At 47.7% G+C, this 21219-nt stretch overlaps 1 protein-coding gene and 2 long non-coding RNA genes across 5 annotated transcripts in view; all 3 read right to left on the bottom strand.

The window, feature by feature from the left end:
- Positions 1-10020: 10020 nt before the first annotated feature.
- Positions 10021-21219, bottom strand: part of ANAPC4 (anaphase promoting complex subunit 4) — a 33562-nt gene continuing 22363 nt past the window's right edge. The window contains exons 17-28 of one of the 2 annotated variants that reach the window (XM_040965789.1): positions 20545-20594; positions 19712-19768; positions 19416-19472; positions 18345-18438; positions 15110-15207; positions 14635-14696; positions 14518-14556; positions 14315-14416; positions 13201-13275; positions 12456-12623; positions 11427-11550; positions 10021-10419 (exon numbers count right to left, since the gene is read on the bottom strand). In XM_040965789.1, the coding sequence (XP_040821723.1) occupies positions 10123-10419; positions 11427-11550; positions 12456-12623; positions 13201-13275; positions 14315-14416; positions 14518-14556; positions 14635-14696; positions 15110-15207; positions 18345-18438; positions 19416-19472; positions 19712-19768; positions 20545-20594 (1223 nt within the window). In that variant the 3' untranslated portion in view covers positions 10021-10122. The remainder of the gene's footprint in view (positions 10420-11426; positions 11551-12455; positions 12624-13200; positions 13276-14314; positions 14417-14517; positions 14557-14634; positions 14697-15109; positions 15208-18344; positions 18439-19415; positions 19473-19711; positions 19769-20544; positions 20595-21219) is intronic. The other variant, XM_040965790.1, reaches the window with a different exon arrangement.
- On the bottom strand, positions 15629-16139 carry LOC121146422. The gene is made up of 3 exons (XR_005882218.1): positions 16104-16139; positions 15850-15979; positions 15629-15724 (listed from the first exon to the last, which is right to left on the bottom strand). It is a non-coding gene; the product is annotated as an uncharacterized LOC121146422 (long non-coding RNA).
- Positions 16577-17759, bottom strand: LOC121146421. 2 transcript variants are annotated; one of them, XR_005882216.1, is made up of 2 exons: positions 16932-17759; positions 16577-16835 (listed from the first exon to the last, which is right to left on the bottom strand). It is a non-coding gene; the product is annotated as an uncharacterized LOC121146421 (long non-coding RNA). The 2 variants fall into 2 exon arrangements; XR_005882217.1 differs by having other exon boundaries at positions 16577-16771.

Here is a 21219-nt window from a genome sequence, read left to right as displayed (position 1 = left end):
CCACATGGGAGACCTAAAAGAAGCTCCTGACTTTGGATCAGCTCAGTTTCGGCCATTATGACCATTTGAGGAATGAGCTACAGACAGAAAAATCTTTCTCTGTTTGTCCTTCTCTCTGTAGATTTTCCAAGAAAGAAAGAAAAGAAAAGAAAAGAAAAGAAAAGAAAAGAAAAGAAAAGAAAAGAAAAGAAAAGAAAAGAAAAGAAAAGAAAAGAAAAGAAAAGAAAAGAAAAGAAAAGAAAAGAAAAGAAAAGAAAAGAAAGAAAGGAAGGAAGGAAGGAAGGAAGGAAGGAAGGAAGAAAATCTTCACAAAACATCTGTGTGTGTATGTGTAATTATGATTATAATTATATACAAGTAACTTTGAATGACAGTGCATGGTCACATACAAAGGAAAATGACCCAGAACTTGGGACTGGTGCCACAGCATAGTGAGCTAAGCCTCCACCTGTGGCATTTTGTGACTCAGCTGCTCCACTTCCAACCCAGTTTCTTGCTAATGGCCTGGGAAAGCACAGGGGGAACGCTCACAGCCTTGGGCCCTTGCACCCATGTAGCAGACCTGAAAAAAGCTCTTGGTTCCAGCTCTGGCCATTGAGGTCATTTTGGGAATGGACGAGCAGATGGAAGCGCTCTCTATCTCACCTTCTCTCCATGTAACTCTACCTTTCAAATAAAAGGAAAATATTGTGTTGAAAACGTATAAAGCAAATCCCCCAGGATTCCCCAGAGCTGCCCCTGACACCCACGCACATCTGCCCAGCCACCAGGCTCCTGCCACCCTCCAGGGGGCCCCACGTGGGTGCCAGGCAGAGGTGGGGCTGGGCCTCCTACTCTGGCTCAGCTTGCCCCTGGCTGACTCCGTCCCTCTTGGAGAGCCGTGGGACGCCCTTGGCCTTGCCCTCATCCTGTACTCAGGAAAACCTTGGGGACATGGCCCTCTTATCACATCATAGTTCTTGGCTGGTTTTCCCTGGAGAAACTAACAACATTGCCTTTGGGATTTTAAAGCTTGTTTTGGTTTGTTTCTTCTTGGGTGTGTCTGGCACCTATCTCAAGCCCGATCATCTGCCCTGCTTAGCTGCAAAGTCCTTCACCCCCGTTGAAGAACTGTGAGGAGGACGTTCCTGCTGGATTAGCCCCTGCCGCACTCCAGCGAACCCCAACTCCTGCTGCAATAGCTGCCATCACCCACACTCGGCCACACAGGAGCCACACCCAGGTCGGCAGGCCCCAGTTCCAGAGCTCCAAAAAAGTCTGTCCTCGCTCTAACTCTTGGTTCTGAACACAATGATTTTCACTCCTAGAAGAGGGCAGAGATCACAAGATTCACAGTGCATGAACAGAGCCTAGGACTAAGGTGAAGACAATGATAGTGGGCGTGACCTTCAAAAAAAATTTTTTTTAAGGAGGTTTTTTTTTTTTTTTACAAAGCTGGAATTGTGGTGCAGTGGGTTAAGTGACCAGCTGCAGTGCCAACACCGGCTGAGTCCCCACTGGTCCACTTCCCATACGACCCCCGCCTAATGGCCTGAGCGGCAGCAAAGCTGGCTCTGGTGCTTGGCCCTGCCGCCCACCCAGAAGCTGTCGGAGTTCCAGGCTCCCGGTTTCAGCCTGGCACAGTCCTGGCCATTGACGCCATTTAGGGGATAGACAAGCAGATAAATGATATACTTCTCTTTCCCATTATTCCTATGTAACTCTGCCTTTCAAATGAATCAAAAAAAAAGTCTCTTAAAATGCAAATAAAGAAGCAAGACACAATTTCAAATCTGGTACCTTTTTTCAGGTTAAATGAAAGCAGCAAGCACTAGGAAGGACTTGAGCCAATCAATGTATGGCTCCCTCTAGTGGCCGGATTGATTGCTGCAACTTAACTGCTGCAGCTCCTGCTTTTGCCGCAAGTCAGCCAGGAATTCAGGCTTAGTAGCCTACTCAGGACACTTTTTTTTCTGTTTTCAAAGATTTGTTTATTTATATTGGAAAGGCAGATTTACAGAGAGAAAGATCTTCCATCCACTGCTTCATTCCCAAAATGACCACAATGGTAGGGATCGAGGTCATCTGAAGCCAGGAGCCAGACACTTCTGTTGGGTCTCCCACACGGGTGCAGGACCCCAAGGACATGGGCCATCCTCCACTGCGTTCCCAGGCCACAGCAGGGACCTGGATGAGAAGTGGAACAGCCGGGACACGAAGCAGCGCCTATAGGGACTGCCAGTGTTTGCAGGTGGAGGATTAGCTAATTGAGCTGTCATGTCAGTCCCTGGACAATTTTTTTAGTCCACTTTTTCTCACCCTCACTTCCTTTCTTACTTTCCCTATATTCTAACTCCCCGCAGCTATACTTTACGAAGGCTATTCATGACCAACTAGGATAGGTAGAAATTTTAATAGAAGTAATAATTTGCTTTGGCTCAAAAACCTAAAGGTTACAGTTTGATTTATGATCCGTTATCTCAATCCTGTCTTTGTAAGATAAACAAAAGGCATAGCCCAAAATCAACTTGCTAAGGTGTGTGGCACAGTCGTTAAGCCACCAGCTGGGGTGTCTGCATTCCACGTTAGGATGCATAGGTTCCAGTCTGAGTTATGCTCCTAACCCCAGGTCCCTTCATTAGAACCGGAGGGGGTGTATAGCAGGTGAGGGCTCCAAGAGTTGGCTCCCTGCACCCACATGGGACAACTGGCTTGCGGTCCTGACTGCCGCCTTCGGCTCTGCCCAGGCCTGACCATGGCGGGCCTTTGGAGAACAAAGCAGTGGGTGGAATGTCACTCCGTCTCCTGGATCCCCTCTGGATCCCCTTCGTTCGTTCTTTTCTCATTCGCCCATTCACTTTACAGATAAAACTTCTCTGCCAGCAACCAGTTCCTGGCTTTGCTGTTTCTACACTAAGCTGAGGGAAGAAACCATGGACCTTGGCTGCTTAAGATAACTTTCTGATGGTCTCACATCCTTTTGCTTGACTTGACAGCATCTCACGGTGGGCCACGCTCTTGAGGGCACTCGGGCCGCTGGCCTCCATATGGCCTGACACCTGCGCCGACTGTATCAAGTTTGCCTTAGTCCTTAAGTTTAAATACCAACTAATCCTTGTGCCAGGTGTGCATCAGCGCATCTGCCACACAACAGCTTCCTCGCTGAACTGCATGGCCAGTAGGTTTTATCCATGGTTCTAGTGACATCAGAACATGCCTGTATTCACAGCCATAGGTTGGCTATGGCACAAGAGGATGGAAAATGAGCGTAATGGGGAGGGGAGCAATGAGAAATGAGTGGCCAGACGGAATCCACAATTAGGAGCACTGTGTGTTTTTACTATTATTTGTACTCTGAGCACACCTTTCCTGCTTGAACTCCACTAAGGGCCCATGAGAAGGACAACAGCCCTCCTGCAAGTTCCATCATTTTGAAAACTGAGAATATTGGGGTAGTGTGGAATGAGTCTAAGAAGCAAGCAAAATCACAGTCAGAAATCCGCAGACCAGGTCATCACGGAAAACAACAAAAGCTGCCTTCAGCCTCGTGGGCTCTGTCCTCCTGCTGGGCCCCCAGCCCAACTGCCAGTGACCAGCAGGAACCTGCAAGGACATTTTCAGACACTGACTGACCTTCCCTCCTCTGGATCCTTTCCCAGGAAGTTTCTGGAAAATGTGCCCTCCCACCTAGCTTGATGGTTTAAAAGAAAGAAAGGCCCAGGATCCCGGAAGCAGGGGTTAAAGAGACACCAGTGATGGTAATGGGGTGTGTGTGTGGGGGGGGGGGGGAGCAGGTACTTAATCTGAGAAGTGTTTCTGCCCAAGTCTGAACTTGGTTCAAACAAGGACAGGACATTCGGTACCACAACATCTTGTATCAAATCCTGGCTACTCTGCTTGCATCCACCTTCCTGCTAAACGTGCCTGTGGGGACAGCAGCAGATGGTTGAAGGAGTGAGCTGAGAGCAATGGGCCACACGTCTAGATGACCCCGCAGAGCTGCGCAGATCCTGCTCCCAGCCCTGGGATCTAAGGACTGCAGATGTGCAATCAGATGAGAATAACCTTACGTGGCTGCATACAGGCTTTGATCGCGCCTTGTAGTCTGCGCTCGGGGTCCATGGTGGCTTAGGGTTCCTGCTGTGAGCTCCCTTGGGGCAGTGCAAAAGGGCTGGGTAGTGCTGTGGTCAGGACCTGGGCTGGGTCCCAGCCTTGCTACTCACTGCGTGATCTTTAGGGCCTTTCCAAGGCCCAGGCTGAGACCCCCTCACTCACTGCCGACCTCAGCACTCCAACTCACCATCAAGATTCTCCGCCAACCTTTCTCCTCTGGTGACTTTAACTCTAACGAGCCAGCCTAGACCCTGGTCACTTGGTCCTGGACCGCTTTGGCTCCAGCAGTCTTGATTCAGTTACACCTGCGGGCGCCAGCCGCACCTCGGTGGCACTGCAATGTTCCTCTTTCTCTGCTCACAGCCTCTCCTAATCCTCCCATCTCCGCAGTTCTTCCACCTTCCCACAATGACCTTGTCACTGCCTGTGACCCTCCCCACGCCCTTGCAGGCTTGACATTGTACTAGTTTGAAAAAAGCTCTAAACCCGGGCCCAGCAGCGTAGCCTAGCGGCCAAAGTCCTTGCCTTTAACATGCCAGGATCCCATATATATAATCCCAGCAGCTCCGCTTCCCATCTAGCTCCCTGCCTGTGGCCTGGGAAAGCAATAGAGGGCAGCCCAAAGCCTTGAGAGCCTGCATCTGTGGGAGACTTGGAAGAAGCTCCTGGCTTCGGATCAGCGCAGCTCTGGCCATTATGGCCACTTGGGGAGTGAATCATTGGATGGAAGAGCTTCCTCTCTGTCTTTCCTCTTCTCTGTATATCTGCATTTCCAATAAAAATAGATAGATTTTTTTTTTTTAGGCCCTAACCCCAATCCAATCCAATGTACCACATAAGCCAGGCCACACCCGAGCAGCCAGAGGAAACAGCCTATCGGGTGGCTGGCACTTCCCCACCAAGCGCACACTGCCGCTGTGATTGCGCAGGCTATTCACATCACAACAGGAATTTCATAGCAATACCTGGACTTACCACCACGAGGTCCTGCACGTGCCAGCCCCTGTCCCCACACACTCCTCCCAGGACGGAAGGGCCAGTGTGCTCCACCGCATAAGGCCGGCCGCTCCATTGTTACTGGGTCTTAACCCTGTTTGCCTTGAAACAAAGATTTCACTCTTGTTTCCCTGCACTAGTATTCCTCCTAAGAAAAAAACGTTCAGGAGCCGCTGTTGTGTCCCGGCTTCCCACGGAGGGCGCCTTGTGGAGTCCTGGCTGCTTCACCTGGGAAAGCAGTGGACGGTCGGCCTACGTATTTGCCGCCCATTAGGGAGATCCCGACTTGCAGATGGAATTCCTACCTTCCGGCCTTGGTCTCCCCAGGCCAGAAACAGGAACCTTCTGAGAGACTTAGCTTGGGAGGCGGAAGCTCAGCCGGCGGGGCCGGCACTGCCAGGAAGTAGAGGAAGGGGGCAGCAGAGAGCTGGCTTTTCTGTCAGGAAAGCTGGGAGCCAGTGGTGACGCTGGTAAAAACTAGCAGGGGAGTGCAGGTGACCGGAGCCCTTCTGGGCTGCAGTGGGAATGGATGGTGGTGTAGATGGGAGGAGATGAGGAAGCAGAGGCCAGGGGGCGATGCTGCTGAGATGGCCGGCCAGGGACATGGCATCCAGCAAGGAGCTTTATCAGCTGCGGCATTTACAATGCTGGTGATGGGGCCTGATGGGAACTGAAGCTGTGAGCGCTCTCCCAATGAAGGAGCAGTCTCCCCAGGTTTTCAGCCTGGCACTGGGGTGAGAACCCCATCAACCTGCCATCAGGGGGCCTGAACAGCAAGAGGCCTAACAAGCTCTTAGGCCCACGTGTCCTCTACAGCCGCCCACGCCCCTGACGCTGGGTGTCCGGACCCTGGGCACACCCCTGGAGGGAAGGTGGCAGGTATGAGCCGTAAGGGCTTGCTTCCAGCATGGCCTGTGTGTGCCCAACTCAGCGTGCCTCTCAGCCAAGCCTCATGTTAGCAGTGTAGCCAGCAATTCGGATAATCTTTTTGTATTAAGCGTTTCTTTTTTCTCAATTTTTATTTTTGATGATTATATGGTTGACCAGGGTGGGAAGGATTGAGGATTAGAGAAAAGTGGATGAAATCATTGTTTTCACAATCTCTATTTCTTCTTCCCTCTGTGGGAGAGAGATAAAGGGGGAAGCCACACCCAGGTTCCCAAATGTCCCAGTGCCCGGGGATGGGGAACCGCCACCCAGTATCAACCCAGAGTCCAGATATAGTGCGTGTTCTGAGGGTTCTAAGTGGTTTGGATAGTTCTGAAATGCTGTTGATTTCGGCGACCCAAGGGTGAGGCAGCCATCCCAGTGTCCACTGGCTGACATGGTTGATCTCAAGTCTCTATTCACCCAGCTTTTTGCCGTCATTGTTTGCTGGGGTAGTTGTCCAATTTGCTCTGTTCTCTTTCCTCTGTGACAGCACCAAACGAGCTGCCATAATCTCCATGTGCATCAGGGTCTGTGTCCACTGTGCACCGTTTTTCACTCTCAGGTAGGTTCCAAGGACTAAAGCCAGGCGACCTGAGCCCCGTCAGATCCCCTACCTCTGGGGCTCATGAACCTGGCACCCACCTCACAGGGGGGCCCGGAACCTGGGCCAGGTGCCCCAAGCCCTGCCAGATCCCTGCCCCTGCAGCTCATGAACCCAGCTCCCACTGACCCCAGGCTGGCACAGCTCGCCTCACCTCAGCATCCCCAGTGTGATCCGCTGGCTGGTGCTGAAGCCTGACCTGAATTTGGGTCATCTTTAAAGAAAGAAAATGTAATGGCTAATACAGCTAAGGGGCCCAGCACAATAGCCTAGTGGCTAAAGTCCTTGTCTTGTGCACTGTGATCCCATATGGGCACCTGTTCGTATCCCAGCAGCCCTGCTTCCCATCCAGCTCCCTGCTTGTGGCTTGGGAAAGCAGTCAAGGATGGCCCAATATAATAAATAAATAAATAAATCTTAAAAAAATTCAAAAAACAATTAATTCATTTTTTTAAAAAAGTCCATAGAAAATAATACTCCTCAGCATATGTGGGCATAAGGACAAGGTGCCTTGGACGAAGCTGCAGGGCTGGCCCTGGCAGCCGGAATGGGCCGGTGGGAAGCCATAAATGGGCATTTTCAATGACTACCAGGTCAGTCCTGATGTGCTAGCGTATGCTTCATGGGAAACTCTGTTCTAGAAGTTCTATTTTGCTCACAGACCAGGTAAACACTGACTACTGTATTAAAAGTTCATTTCCTACAACGAGCCATTTAACAAACGAAGCGTTTCTGAACTGGATTTCCCAAGACATCATTCCAGCTCTAACCCAGCCATTGCCCTTCGATATTTTTGTGACGCTGGTAACATAATCCCAACACTAGCTCCCTGTGCTCTCAGAGCTGAAAACACAGACGGTCCAAGATGGATTCGAGGAGACAGCCTGAGGATGTGTGTCAGTTTTAAGAGGTGCCAAAAAATTGATTTGCTCCTGGTGCTAGCAAGCAGGGCATGCTTTCCATTCTAGCATCTTCCAGAGGCGTGTTGGTATATTTCTCCTGCTGGGTCTTGATTTCCCTCAGGAATGTGCAGACATAGATTAATTTAGGGAATTCCAAAAATTCAGTCACAGTGGTGGTCTCCGTGCCACTCAGATGCTCCGAATGAAGATACTGTTTGAACGTGCCACAGTGTGTGATTTTGCATTTTGGAATGAAAAAAAAAAAAACACAACCAAACCTACACAATTTAACCAAAGGGAAAACATTTTCAATTTCTAAAGACAACACAACTTCTGCGAGAGCAGCACAGGGTGGTTCAACTGAAAGCACTAACACGGACCCATCTCCTGGGTGCCAGCCTCAGGCTGCGGCTGCCCAGCCTCCGGGGCCTGCAGCACTCCCGGACCGGGCGCCCTTCAAAGCCCCCTGCTGCTTCCTCGGGCCCCTGGGCTCACTCCCACCCACTGCACCTAACGCCTAAACGGCCGACAGTGATCAGATCGGCTTTTAGTTTTTAAGACAAAGCGGGTGTAAAGACCCACACGTGTAAAAGCACAATCGAGTTTGAATGCAAAGTATATGTTCTCCCTTAGGAAGACTTGAGAGATTCAGTTACCAACTTCTCTTTGATATAGTACAAATCCAGTCCCTCATCATAATATACATTCAGGAGGAAGAGACCATTGTCCCGACTTTAGGGATGCCTGATGTTATTAGGGTAATGATATTAAGGGACAGCTGCTCCCCCTGAAGACGTCGCAGAGTCCTGGTTTCAGCCGAACCAAGAAAACGTGTCCTGACCCAACAAGACCACTTTACAAATCCAGTGCTGACGTCACATATACATGAGACGAAGGACTGCAGCTCAAAGGACAAGCTGTAATTATTTGTCCCTGAAGTCAGCCCCTCCTTTAAGCATCATGTATTCAATCCGAGCAGTGGATTCTCTCTAAAACGCCCCACGCACCTACAGCCTAGCACTTCCCCCCCAATATTAGCTTACCTCTTTGGCTCACAAGAGTTAACCCGGGGGTTCGGGCATTACGCCACCAACACTGTAGCAATAGAAGTTATGCAAATCAGGTACCACTGGGGCTGAAGGCCTGTTGGGTGTGAGGCTGGGGGTCAGCACAGCCTCCTGAAAACCAGCCCTCCACGCCCTGCCCGGGCGCACACACTGTGGCTTCCATTCCGTGACCCCTTTAGAAGCCACACTGGAGGGACACTGGAGGACTCAAAGGGCCGAGTACTGACAGAGGCACAGTCAGCACGAGAGATCTGAAGCAGCTTTACTATGTGATCTCGGAATCAGCCAACACTTCATTTTGTAAAGCAAAGTGTTCTGTCGGACTGAGTCGACAGACAATGGCTGAGATACAAGGCAGAAACGCAACAGAGTGGAGTGGTCATTTCAGGGTGACTTTCTTATTCACGTAGGGAGGTGAGCCAGAATAACAGAAACGCAACTGATCAGTCAAAATCGTGACTCAAGCTGAAGGAGTTTCAGGGTGACGCCTATCATAACCTGCAGTTTGGGCATTTTGCTGTCATTGTTTTCCCTCCCGATTTCCTGGAAGGTCAGACAGCCACTAAGCTTCATTTTCACACTTTGAATTTGAGTTTGAGTGGCTCCATGGTAGGCTTCAGGTTGGTCTGGAGGGCCTGGTGCAGGAGCCTAGTCCAAAACAAAGCCCCTCTGCAATCTAACAGGGCCTACAGCTCAGTGTGAACTCAGCTTATTAACCCTGCAACCTGCAGCTCCCCATTCCCCAGGCAAAGCTTACTTCACTTTCCCAAAGACATTTAAAGCTTCACAAAGTGGCCCATTCATTTGTCAGTGAGGTGGTGTTATAACTCCTATGTAAAAATGGCAACCCTGCCTGTCACTAGAGGACACTGCTCCCCTTCAGTACCTCTGTGAGGAAACAGCCATGGCTCCTGGCACCAGCGCCCCTTCTGCTTGGCTGGCCCACATTGCTTGTGTTCCTGAGTTACTCAGGTAGCTACCAGGGCTGCATCTACCCAGCACAGGACACCCCAACACTCTGCTCACTCCAAGCGCTCGGGGTGCGAGGCAAGAGGACAGGGGAAGATAATGATAATGAAGATAATAATGTCACCGAGAGTATAAAAGGTAGCCGGGCTTAGTGTCACAGTGACATCAGTATCAAAAACGTCATTTTGGGAACATTCTAGACACTTTGGATGAACTGGAATGGAAGACCGAAAAACAGTCATAATACCCAAGTTTTAAAAATACTCCATATCCGCCAATATTTTCAAGGGTGAGTGACTACTCAAACTCAATTTCTCCTGCTACAGGAATAACTGCTCTCTTTTGACACACAAAAGATTAAGTTTTTTCTTCACCTTCAAAAAATGCTTTCTTTAAGCACTAGGTCTGTCCCCTCATTCAGAAAACCGCTCACAGTGACTACACCACTAAGCAGCAGGATGTAAATGAGTATAATCTCGTTTTATTTCTTTGTTACACAAAGAAAGTTAGCAGTGGTCCCACACATCCTTCTGTGTCCTGCGTGCCACAAGGCACGGCCGGCCCGCTAGGCGTCCAGCTCGGGGTCCAGCCTCTCTGCGTTGACGATCTCGGCAGTCTGCGCTGTGGCGGCGGCACCTGCTGGCTGGCTCTCTGCCTCTGATTCCGACAGCACTTCCTCCTTCATCTTCACAGCATTGCTCCCCGCCTCCTCTTCCTCCTCCTCCTCGTCATCGTCGTCATCGTCCTCGTCGTCGTCATCGTCGTCCTCGTCCTCGTCATCGTCGTCAGAAGACTCATCTAGCTCCCACTCGTCATCTATGTCCATCTCAAATACTCTCACATGGCGGAGGTTTGAGCTTAACTACCAAATAAAAGGCCACAGAAGGAATTCCTGTTGAATGGCTTAACAACCACAACACATGTGGAAAATCAGAAATCTGAAGCATGACTGGAAAGCATTTGGGTTAGCAATCAAGATGCTATTTGCTGGGACCAGTGTTGTGGTAGCACAGGTTAAAGCGCTGCCTGTAACACTGGCATCCCATATGGGCACTGGTTTGTGTCCAGGCTGCTCCACTTTGCATCCAGCCCCCTGATAATGCACCGGGGAAAGCAGTGGAAGATGGCTCAAGGGCTCAGGCCCCTGAAGCTCTGTGGGGGATTAGAATGAAATCTAGGTTTCAGACTACAGCTTGGTCCAGCCATACCTGTTGTATCATTCTGTGAGTGAATCAGCAGATAAAGACCTCTGTTTCTGTTGTTCTGACTTTCAAATAAATGTTAAGAAATTATTTTTATCAGAAAGGCAGAATTTAAAGAGAGGAGACAGAGAGTAAGATCTTCCGTCTGCTGATTCATTCTCCAAGTGGCTGCAATAGCCAGAGCTGAGCCAATCTGAAGTCAAGAACCAGAAGCCACCTCCAGGTCTCCCACATGGGTGCAGGGTCCCAAGGCTTTGGGCTATCCCCGACTGCTTTCCCAGGCCACCAGCAAGGAGCTGGATGGGAAGTGGAGCTGCCTGAACACAATCCAGGATCCCGGTGCTTCAAGGCAAGGATTTAGTCACTGAGAACGCACAAGGCCTGGCTGATTCATGGTAGAACACCTGGGCTGGACCAGGAGCCTAGAACTCAGGCCGAGTCTCCCACATGTGTGGCAGGAACCCATGATTACAAATCCAGATTCAGTAACTCTCTGAACAAGCTCTGTAAGCTTTTTCAGAATGACAGAATTCAACAGCCAAGGTCACTGCACACCCCCAAATCAATAAATGCTGTGAATCACAGGCCTGGACCAGAAGAGTTGTCCATGCCAGAAGCAATGGCCTCTACTGCTGCTACTCTCAGTGAACTCCCTGCAAATACTCACCACACAGGACACTTTCCGAAAACCATTTCCAGCAACATACTGTGCTTTCATACTTTCCAGTAATCTCCAGTGCTTCTCAAAATGCACTGTGCGTGCTGGGATAATACTGTACTGCTCATCCAGCCTGCAGGGAAAACGCCAAGGCAGGTCAGCGGGGTGGTAGCAGGGTCACTCCTGAGCTCCACTGCTCCCCATCAGCCCACTCCCAACATAACCCTGACGGTCACTGCGTAAAAATAGGCATGATAGCATAGTCAATAAAATACTGCAAATTCCAAAGCTGGGCAGAGGATCACCTCCGCAAGGAAGTTTGCTTCCCTTTCAAGGAAAGCAAATGGCTACATTTTCACATCAGGTAAAGGATCTGGGATCCAAGATATCTCGGTCACTTAAAGCTATTGCTTAGAACTGATTATGCACTCTCCATACGGGAACCAAAATCCTAATTTCAGAAGGAAAAATAATTAACTCCGCTTCAAACTAGTGTGGACACCATCCTCAAGGAGACGTTAAAGTTCCACTGTTCTCTCCAAATCATTCCACACCCTGTTCCGGTGAACACTTTTTAGATCTGACATGACCATGTTCCAAGTGCTGGCTTATCTCACCATGCCACAACGGGTGACCCCTCAGCAAATACAACAGAGGAACATGGAAACTCTTACAGCCAGCGCTGGGGCAGGTATTCGGCCTAGCAGTGAACACCTCCCACAGCAGGCCCTGGGGGGCACAGCTGGCTCCACCCCTAGCTCCAACTTCTTGCTATACAGACCCCAAGAGGCGGGCAACAGGCTGCTGTCCAGGCTCTGCCCTGCCAGGCCTTGTTTTCTGCCACCATAGGTCTCTGGGGGTGAGTCACACTCCCTGAGTGTGTCTAATACATAGAACTGCAAAAATTAATAATAACACTTCAACTCCACTGATTCTACAGTTATGCCTAACAACTGAATAACAAAAATTTTGGTATCTATGGTGCCTGGAAAAAATTTTAACTCTATCAGAAAGATGATCTTACAAATGAGTTATTACCTGGTAGAGTAACTCCCAGTGAACTCAGTGGATTCTTCGCTCTTGTATACTAAAGACAGAGGCAACTGGACTAAGAGTCTGTCTCTTCCTTCACGCCCCATTGTGTCTCTAAGAATTATTGTTACAGTTTCATCATCATAAAACTGGGCATCGAGACAACTGTAGGTGCTAGAATTGACAAAAATTTTGATGTCAAAAGATAATCATGATTGCTGAGAAAATGTATGCGTTAACATTACCCTGCCAGTCAACAGAAAAAATAACTTAAAATATTAAGCTGCATTCCATACAAAACACTTGAGCATAGCATTAGCTTATACTATAATCATAAATAAAATCTCACACTTGAACAAAAGAAACAACTTCAAAGACTAATAAAGATTTATGTAAATAAAAAAAGGAGACTGGGATCCCCTTCACAGTGCCCCGGTGTAACAGAACGTGAAGGCAGGCCCTCTGGGTCCTGCGATCACACTGATTAGCAGACAGGAAGCTCAGAAGTATGAGTATTCTTTACAAGAGACCATGCAACACTCATTCTTCCAGGGCAGGACAGCGTTCCTCAGTTAAAGGAACAATCATTCTGGACTTGGAAGGCACGGGCAGAGCCCCGCTGCCTCTGTCGGGAAGGGCGAAGTCCGTTGCCATGGCATCACCAGTGAGCATGGCCACAGTCCTCCACTGCACTCGCCGGGCGTGTGACAGTTCTGTCACTTGTGGCTATCCGTTTCATTCAAACACTTACCTTTTCCTGATTTTTTCAGTTGTGGCATATGTGAAGCTCCCAAATTTAACAGCGATTAATCCATTATTTACAGATCTTGAAGAAACAAGGGGACAAAAAGAGACTTTGTGGAATAACCTGGAGAGCCAAGACTAACTGCTTAAAAGAATGTGTCAGTGTCGGTGCACTGACCTAAGCATCAGATCCCAGAATAAACTACTAGCACTCCCTTTAAAATACAGACAACTACTGTAACACTGTACATGGCTCATCCCCTTAGCTAGGTAAACCAACCTGGTTTAAAGTCTTAGAGCTGGGCCTAGTGCTGTGGCTCAGAGGGTTATGTTCTTCCAATCCAGTTGCCTGCTAATACGCCTGGGACAGCAGCAGATGACCCAAGTCTCCTTGATTCCCAGCCACTCACGCAGGCGACCAGGAGGGAGTTCCTGGCTCCTGGCTTTGGTCAACCTAGTCCAGGTTGTTGTAGTCCTCTGGGGTGTGAACTAGCGGATGGAAGGTCCCTCTTTCTCCTCAAACCTCCCCTCACTTCTTTTCTTCTTTCTCCTTCTGTCATTCTACCTTTTTAATAAATGATCTTGGCAGCCAGTGTTGTGTGACCAGGAAGCCACCACATGGATGCTGGCACCGCCTGTGGGGGCCGTGTGTCCTGGCTACTCTGCTCCTGATCCAGCTCACTGATAAAGGCCTTGCAGAAGCAGTGCGAGACAGCCGAAGCACCTGGGCCTCCGCCACCAACGCCCCAGCCACTGCAGCCATTTGAGGGATGACCCAGTGGATAGGAGACCTCTCTCCGACTTTCTATCTTTCTCTGTGAATCTGTGTTTCAAGTAAATAAATCTTTACAAAAGAGTTCATGAGATATAACAGACACTTGGGTTCTCTAATCCTTAAAAAAAAAAAAAAGAAAAAGAAAAAAGAAATCCTACATACAATGGCTACACCAACAGGAAAAGTAGTAAAATGGAAGTGATCTAGAACGGGAGCCAATCACACAGCTACCCCATCGGAAAGTCACCAGGAGGCTTCTAACTAGAATCTGAAATGCGGGGAAAGAAGCTCTTATTACCAAAAATAACACAATCTTATCTGATTCAAACTTCAGAATAATACTTACTGGGAAATATCAGTATGTCTCCTTAAAATGCACATTTTATAAACTGAATCTTCTAAAATCGTAAAAAGAAGATAATGTAGATTTGAAGTTTTATTATTCCACCTAAGGGAAAAAGTTTTAACATTATAATATGGTATTTAGGTGTTTTTCATACCTGACCAAAATTGTGTTGTTCATATAAAATAGGCAAGAAGCATACTCACAGAAAAGGAAATTTGAGCAATCTGCGTGTCAAATTCTCACTAAAACAAAAAGGGAAAAAGTGAGAAGAATTTAAATTGGCTGCTGAATTACACCACCCAAAGGGTACAGAGAATTACCTTCTGGCATCTCTATATAATGGGATACAGATTGCTTGATTCATTGATTTCCCAATTACATCCTGCATGAAACAGATTTAAAAACATAATTAGAGCATTTACTAGCAGGTATCCTCTGGGAAAGTGACTGACCGTCCCGAATCAAGCTCAGTACAACCCGGTCTTCATCACCACACCCTGCATTCAGGACACTCAGCCAGTTCTGACCGGAAGGAAAGAGAATGTTCCGAGCTGAAAAAGCGCACGGAGTTAAGTACATGCGGGCTAAAGGCCATTTTCCTCTAATCTCACATCCGCTACTTCACAAGGAGTCGTCGGGACACATCAGCTTTGAAACTGAGACTAGAACCATTTTTGTCAGAGGTGAATATCAGGATTTACAGTTTACCCTAATCATCACGATCACTTACATAAACAAGCCACATATTAAAGATATTTCTGCTCCTAAACAGACATGCATTTCTTTCAAACTTACAGCAGGCTTTTGCAAACACTGGTCAATAATCTTCTCCATCCGCCTTTTCACAAAATGCAATGATTTTCGAGGGTAATAAGGAAACAGCAAAGGACTGTCTGGTTTCAAACAAAAGAAAAAGGATAAAAAAGTTATAGGAATTGATGAAGAACAACAACCATTGGCTGAAGCCAACCTATGGGTTTACAATCCAGTGTGTATACCTCCTACTGTCTAACAGATCCTGGGTACTCACCTCCTACTGTCTAACAGATCCTGTGTACACACCTCCTACTGTCTAACAGATCCTGTGTGCATCTCCCACTGTCTAACAGATCCTGTGTACACACCTCCTACTGTCTAACAGATCCTGTGTACTCACCTCCTACTGTCCAACAGATCCTGTGTACACACCTCCTACTGTGTAACAGATCCTGTGTACACACCTCCTACTGTCTAACAGATCCTGTGTACACACCTCCTACTGTCTAACAGATCCTGTGTACACACCTCCTACTGTCCAACAGATCCTGTGTACTCACCTCCTACTGTCTAACAGATCCTGTGTACACACCTCCTACTGTCTAACAGATCCTGTGTGCATACCCCCTACTGTCTAACAGATCCTGTGTGCATCTCCCACTGTCTAACAGATCCTGTGTACATACCTCCTACTGTCTAACAGATCCTGTGTACACACCTCCTACTGTCTACAGATCCTATGTACTCACCTCCTACTGTCCAACAGATCCTGTGCACACACCTCCTACTGTCTAACAGATCCTGTGTACTCACCTCCTACTGTCTAACAGATCCTGTGTACACACCTCCTACTGTCTAACAGATCCTGTGTACTCACCTCCTACTGTCTAACAGATCCTGTGTACACACCTCCTACTAACAGATCCTGTGTGCATACCTCCTCTTGTCTAACAGATCCTGTGTACATACCTCCTACTGTCTAACAGATCCTGTGTACTCACCTCCTACTGTCTAACAGATCCTGTGTACACACCTCCTACTGTCCAACAGATCCTGTGTACTCACCTCCCACTGTCCAACAGATCCTGTGTACTCACCTCCTACTGTCCAACAGATCCTGTGTACTCACCTCCCACTGTCTAACAGATCCTGTGTACTCACCTCCTGCCTAACAGATACTGTGTACATACCTCCCACTGTCTAACAGATCCTGTGTACACACCTCCTACCGTCCAACAGATCCTGTGTACTCACCTCCCACTGTCTAACAGATCCTGTGTACTCACCTCCTACTGTCTAACAGATCCTGTGTACACACCTCCTACTGTCTAACAGATCCTGTGTACTCACCTCCTACTGTCTAACAGATCCTGTGTACTCACCTCCTACTGTCTAACAGATCCTGTGTACTCACCTCCTACTGTCCAACAGATCCTGTGTACTCACCTCCTACTGTCTAACTGATTCTGTGTGCATACCTCCTACTGTCCAACAGATCCTGTGTACTCACCTCCTACTGTCTAACAGATTCTGTGTGCATACCTCCTATTGTCTAACAGATCCTGTGTACACACCTCCTACTGTCTACAGATCCTGTGTACACACCTCCTACTGTCTAACAGATCCTGTGTACTCACCTCCTACTGTCTAACAGATCCTGTGTACACACCTCCTACTGTCTAACAGATCCTGTGTACTCACCTCCTACTGTCCAACAGATCCTGTGTACACACCTCCTACTGTCTAACAGATCCTGTGTACTCACCTCCTACTGTCCAACAGATCCTGTGTACTCACCTCCTACTGTCTAACAGATCCTGTGTACACACCTCCTACTGTCCAACAGATCCTGTGTGCTCACCTCCTACTGTCCAACAGTCCACTTGATCAGAGGCACACACTTGGTGCAGTAATTAAGCTGCCACTTGGGACACAGTGCAAGTTCTGGCTGTGATCCAATCCCAGTATCCCCAATGCTGACCTGGGGAAACTTGTGCTCGCTCAGGATTTCGGCCCTGGACACCCACAAGGAAGCCCCGGCTCTGGCTTCTTAGCTTTCTCTGCCCAGTCTTACCTGGTGTGGGAACATGAGTGAACACACTTGGAAGATCTCTGTCTCTCTTTTAAAGAAATACTTCTATTTTATCTATCTACCCGAAGGGCAGAGCCTCAGAGAGTGAGGGAAAGATGCAGACATCTGCGCTCTGTTGGCTCATGCCGCAGTGATTGCAACAGCCGTCAGGGCCAGGCAAAGCCTGGTGCCACAAACTCCTTCTGGGTCTCCCACATTGGTGGCAGAACCCTAAGAAATAGGGCCATCATCTGCTGCTTTCCCTTAGCAGGAAGCTGAATTGGAAGCAGAGCAATAGACTCAACTGGCACAGCAATAAGGGATGGAGGGCATTGCCTAGTGGCAGCTTAACCCACCACACCACAGTGTTGGTCCCCTTTCTGCCTCTCAAATAAGTAGCCTTTTCAAAGTGTTTGTCAGTAGAAAGTAATCTGCAATTTAGCATTTACTGACTTCTGCTCTGCGAGGTTTTTTTACATGTCATTCCTGTTGCTTACCACAGCTGCATGCCCAAACAGCACACTGTCCAACCTAAGGATGAAAACTGCTGTGTCTTAGTAGATGTGAACAGCTGCTCCGAGTGCAGATGACTAAGTACCCAATCTAGGACTCAACCCTCAGTCTGACTGATGAGTACCTTGTTCCATAGGGCTGGGCTGCCAGAAGAGCTCTGGTTCCAGCCATGCTGGATAGAGTAAATTGCCATTATGGTAACATTTTAAGTTTCCAAGAGGCAACAGATGCTGTGGGGTCACGGAAACATCCCATCTTAGTTCCCAGTTCCTGAAACAGAACTAAAACCCCTGGAACTCCCTGACAGGTGTGCCAAGAGCTCCCATTTCAATAAAGCAGCACTGGCCACACTGACTGCCCCAGGTCAGGCTTGAACAGAGCCATCTGACGGAACTGAGCCCTTCCTCACGTGGGGCATGGGTGCTGTCAGCAGATCATGGAATTGCAGGTCACTCCCTGGCATTAAGAGGTTAAAAAAATTGTTTAGTTTGGTGTCAGCACAATTTTGAATGTTTTCCATCTAGCATGATCGCGTCTCTAATCAAATGAAATGGACACACACACAAATAATAAGTCTATTAACTTGACATGAGTATTCAGCCAAGTACTGAACAAACCATTACCCAATCCACTAAAACCCTGGTCTCAAATAAATATGGACACAGCCGAGGAGCCCGGATCTTGAAATACCTTTAAGGTGGCTGCTGTTGTGAAGAAAGTCATACCACTGGTTTCCTTCTGTGTTAGGGGGTGACACAAGGTCATCATCCTCATCTTTCAAGTACTAGAAACACAGAAGGAGAAATTTAAATTTAGTAACAGAAGAGTTAGGCCCACAAAACTCTGTGTAATCTCTTTCTATTTAGTAAGCATTCTGTGTTACTGCCAAGTCCTCTGAAAGTACTCTGCTGCTATTCCAAGCACGGGAGACAGAATGTGACACATGCCAAGCAACTAAAAAAATGGCCAACACTACAAGCTTCAAAGCAGAAACTGAAACTGTGGAAAACCTGCAGCTGCCACTGTGTGTTTAGAACTCCACAGCGCTCTGACGTCACTGATGGGGCCGGTGGCGCCACTAAGGTCGTACTCTCACCTGTCATACGACAAATGCTGGAAGTGTGCAGAGATTTGCTAAGCAGGGAAGGGGGACTTCAGAAGTGACCAACGCAAGGTGGTAGAAGAGATCTATCTTAAGTGCCAAGGATGAAAAGGTCATGTGCAATTGTAGGTTCTACAGTGAAACTAGTCTTTAAGATTCTATTGCTTGTCAAGGCCTGGTGTAATATCAGAATATTCACAATTACCTAAGTTATTGTAATACTTCTTTCCCAGCTACATGCCCATGTATTTTCTTGACATATTTAACAAAAACAATCAATGCATTTGAGAATGACTGCAGGTTTGAGACCCTACGTGGCAATCACAGGCATTTGCAACAGAAATGCCAAAGATAGTCTTTAATACCCACTGGCGTTACAACTGGTGGGCTACCGTGCTAGGCCACAGTGCTGAGCCTGGCTATTTCTAAGCGGAGGGTCACTATTTAACTTGGGATTACAGTGCTTCCGTAAGGTTTGAAAAACGATGCAGACTTGGATTAGCTCTTCAAAACCAGGAGTAGAGGTTGACATCTGGCCTAGCATTTAGGGCACCGGTGAGCACACCAGTCAGCCACATCTCAGTGCCTGGGCTGGAGCCTCAGCTCCGGCTCCTGCCTCTGCACTGGCGGACAGCAATGATGGCTCACGTAGGCCTTACCTGACCAACTTTTTCAACATTGAAGTATTTTCCTTTTCGATTATAAAGGTCAGGAGCCTAGAAAGAATAAACATGATTTAACTCTTAAGTCAACTTAGAAAAGAAAAAAACTTAAACAAAAAAATTCATCGTATAAATTGTTAGTGACACTCTTTTCAAACTTTACATATAAAAACTAGTACTTACACTAAATAATTTGAAAAAGTGGATGTTAAAGACTTCAATTAAATTAGAATAATTACTTCTTACCATTTCCCAGGTTTATTGTAGTTATTTTTTTAAGCTCTATTTCTTACCTCATTGAAATGTTCTGTTAGAAATTCAGCAACAAAGGTAATATCTTTCTGAGTCATCTACCAAAAAAAAAAAAAACGAAAAACAAAAAATTAAAAGCAAGTTTCCAAAGAGACATGATGTAATAATACACAAGGTTTTTTTTTGAGCAAGCACTGAAAACCTTGGGAAAGCAGGCGTGATGTTCTTTCAGAGAAGGACTGATGTAAGGTAACCTTGAAGGCAGGAAATCCGGGGATCCTGAGAGAATAGCTAAGCACTTCAAATCCACCTTGCAGGCAGGGATCTGAGTACTGCGGGACTCCCTCCCCTGCCAGGGGAGCCTCGGGGAAGTAATCTAAGCCTTCATGAAGAGCTGCAGGGACAGGGCCTGTGTGCTTCACCGTCCCTGCTTCCACTGTCCATTTTGGCAATTCAAAATTCACCTGCTTTGTCCAAATCAACACCTTTAGGCGGGGGTGAGGAAGAGAAGCTATGGAATGTGAAGCGTTCTGCCCTAGTCACAAAGGTCTCCCTTTGAGACTCCACTGCTACCTGTCACAATCTCCACAGAAGGAAATGGCTCACCTGAGGTCCACATAGGTACTAATATCTAAGTACTTGATTTCCAACAAGATGGAATGCACTTAAGATTTAAGTAAGTTCCAAAAAACAAACAAACAAAACAAAAAACCCCCAAAACCCCCCACAACAATTAGATTTCAAAGTCTTACGTAAATGGGGGGTCCCTGTGCATAGCCCGACAGTCTGCAGAGGGGCAGTGAGGTGGCCTGTAAAGCTGGGCTCCGCCAGGACAACAACCACAGCCTGAGGATGCCCTTCGAGCTCTACTCACCACCTTATTCAGCTCGGGAAGCACGTGGTCTTCTGTCATTCTCAACATTGCTACAGACAGGAAGGTAAAACATTAGAGACACGCCACGAACAGAAGCTTAAGTACAAACAGAATTCAAAAATTGAAAAGCTTTTGTTGAACTAAATATTTGAAGAGCTGCTTTTTGCCAAGAAATCTGTTTTTCTTCTAAAGACTGAAGGGTAAGGAACTTAAGTTTGATTTATATTCTCAGGTTCAAAAGCAGCCAGTGTAATCATTCTAAATTATTATTATTTAAGACTTATTTATTTTTATTGGAAAGTCGGATATACAGAGAGGAAGATCTTCCGTCCGCTGCTTCACTCCCCAAGCAGCTGCAACAGCTAGAGCTGAGCCAATCTGAAGCTAGGGGCCAGGAGCTTCTTCTGAGTCTCCCACACAGGTGCAGGGTCCCAAGGCTTTGGGTCATCCTCTACTGCTTCCCCAGGTCACAAGAACGGAGCTGGATGGGAAGTGGGGCAGCCAGGACCTGAATCAGTGCCCATGTGGAATCCCAGCGAATGCAAGGTGAGGGCTTTAGCTACTAGGTTACAATGCCAGACCCTAAACTATTCTTCTCATTTTTCTCCTTCTACTGAACCCTTTGTCATGCCACATAAATCTGCTTTCTTGTACTTTGTGTGTCGGGACGCTCCC

The sequence above is a fragment of the Ochotona curzoniae genome, unplaced genomic scaffold (genome assembly GCF_017591425.1).
Source record: "Ochotona curzoniae isolate NIBS_2020 unplaced genomic scaffold, NIBS_Ocur_1.0 scaffold_4505, whole genome shotgun sequence".
Lineage (NCBI taxonomy): Eukaryota > Metazoa > Chordata > Mammalia > Lagomorpha > Ochotonidae > Ochotona > Ochotona curzoniae.
The sequence above is the reverse complement of the archived record's forward strand: the minus strand, read 5'-3'. Positions and strand labels throughout refer to the sequence as shown.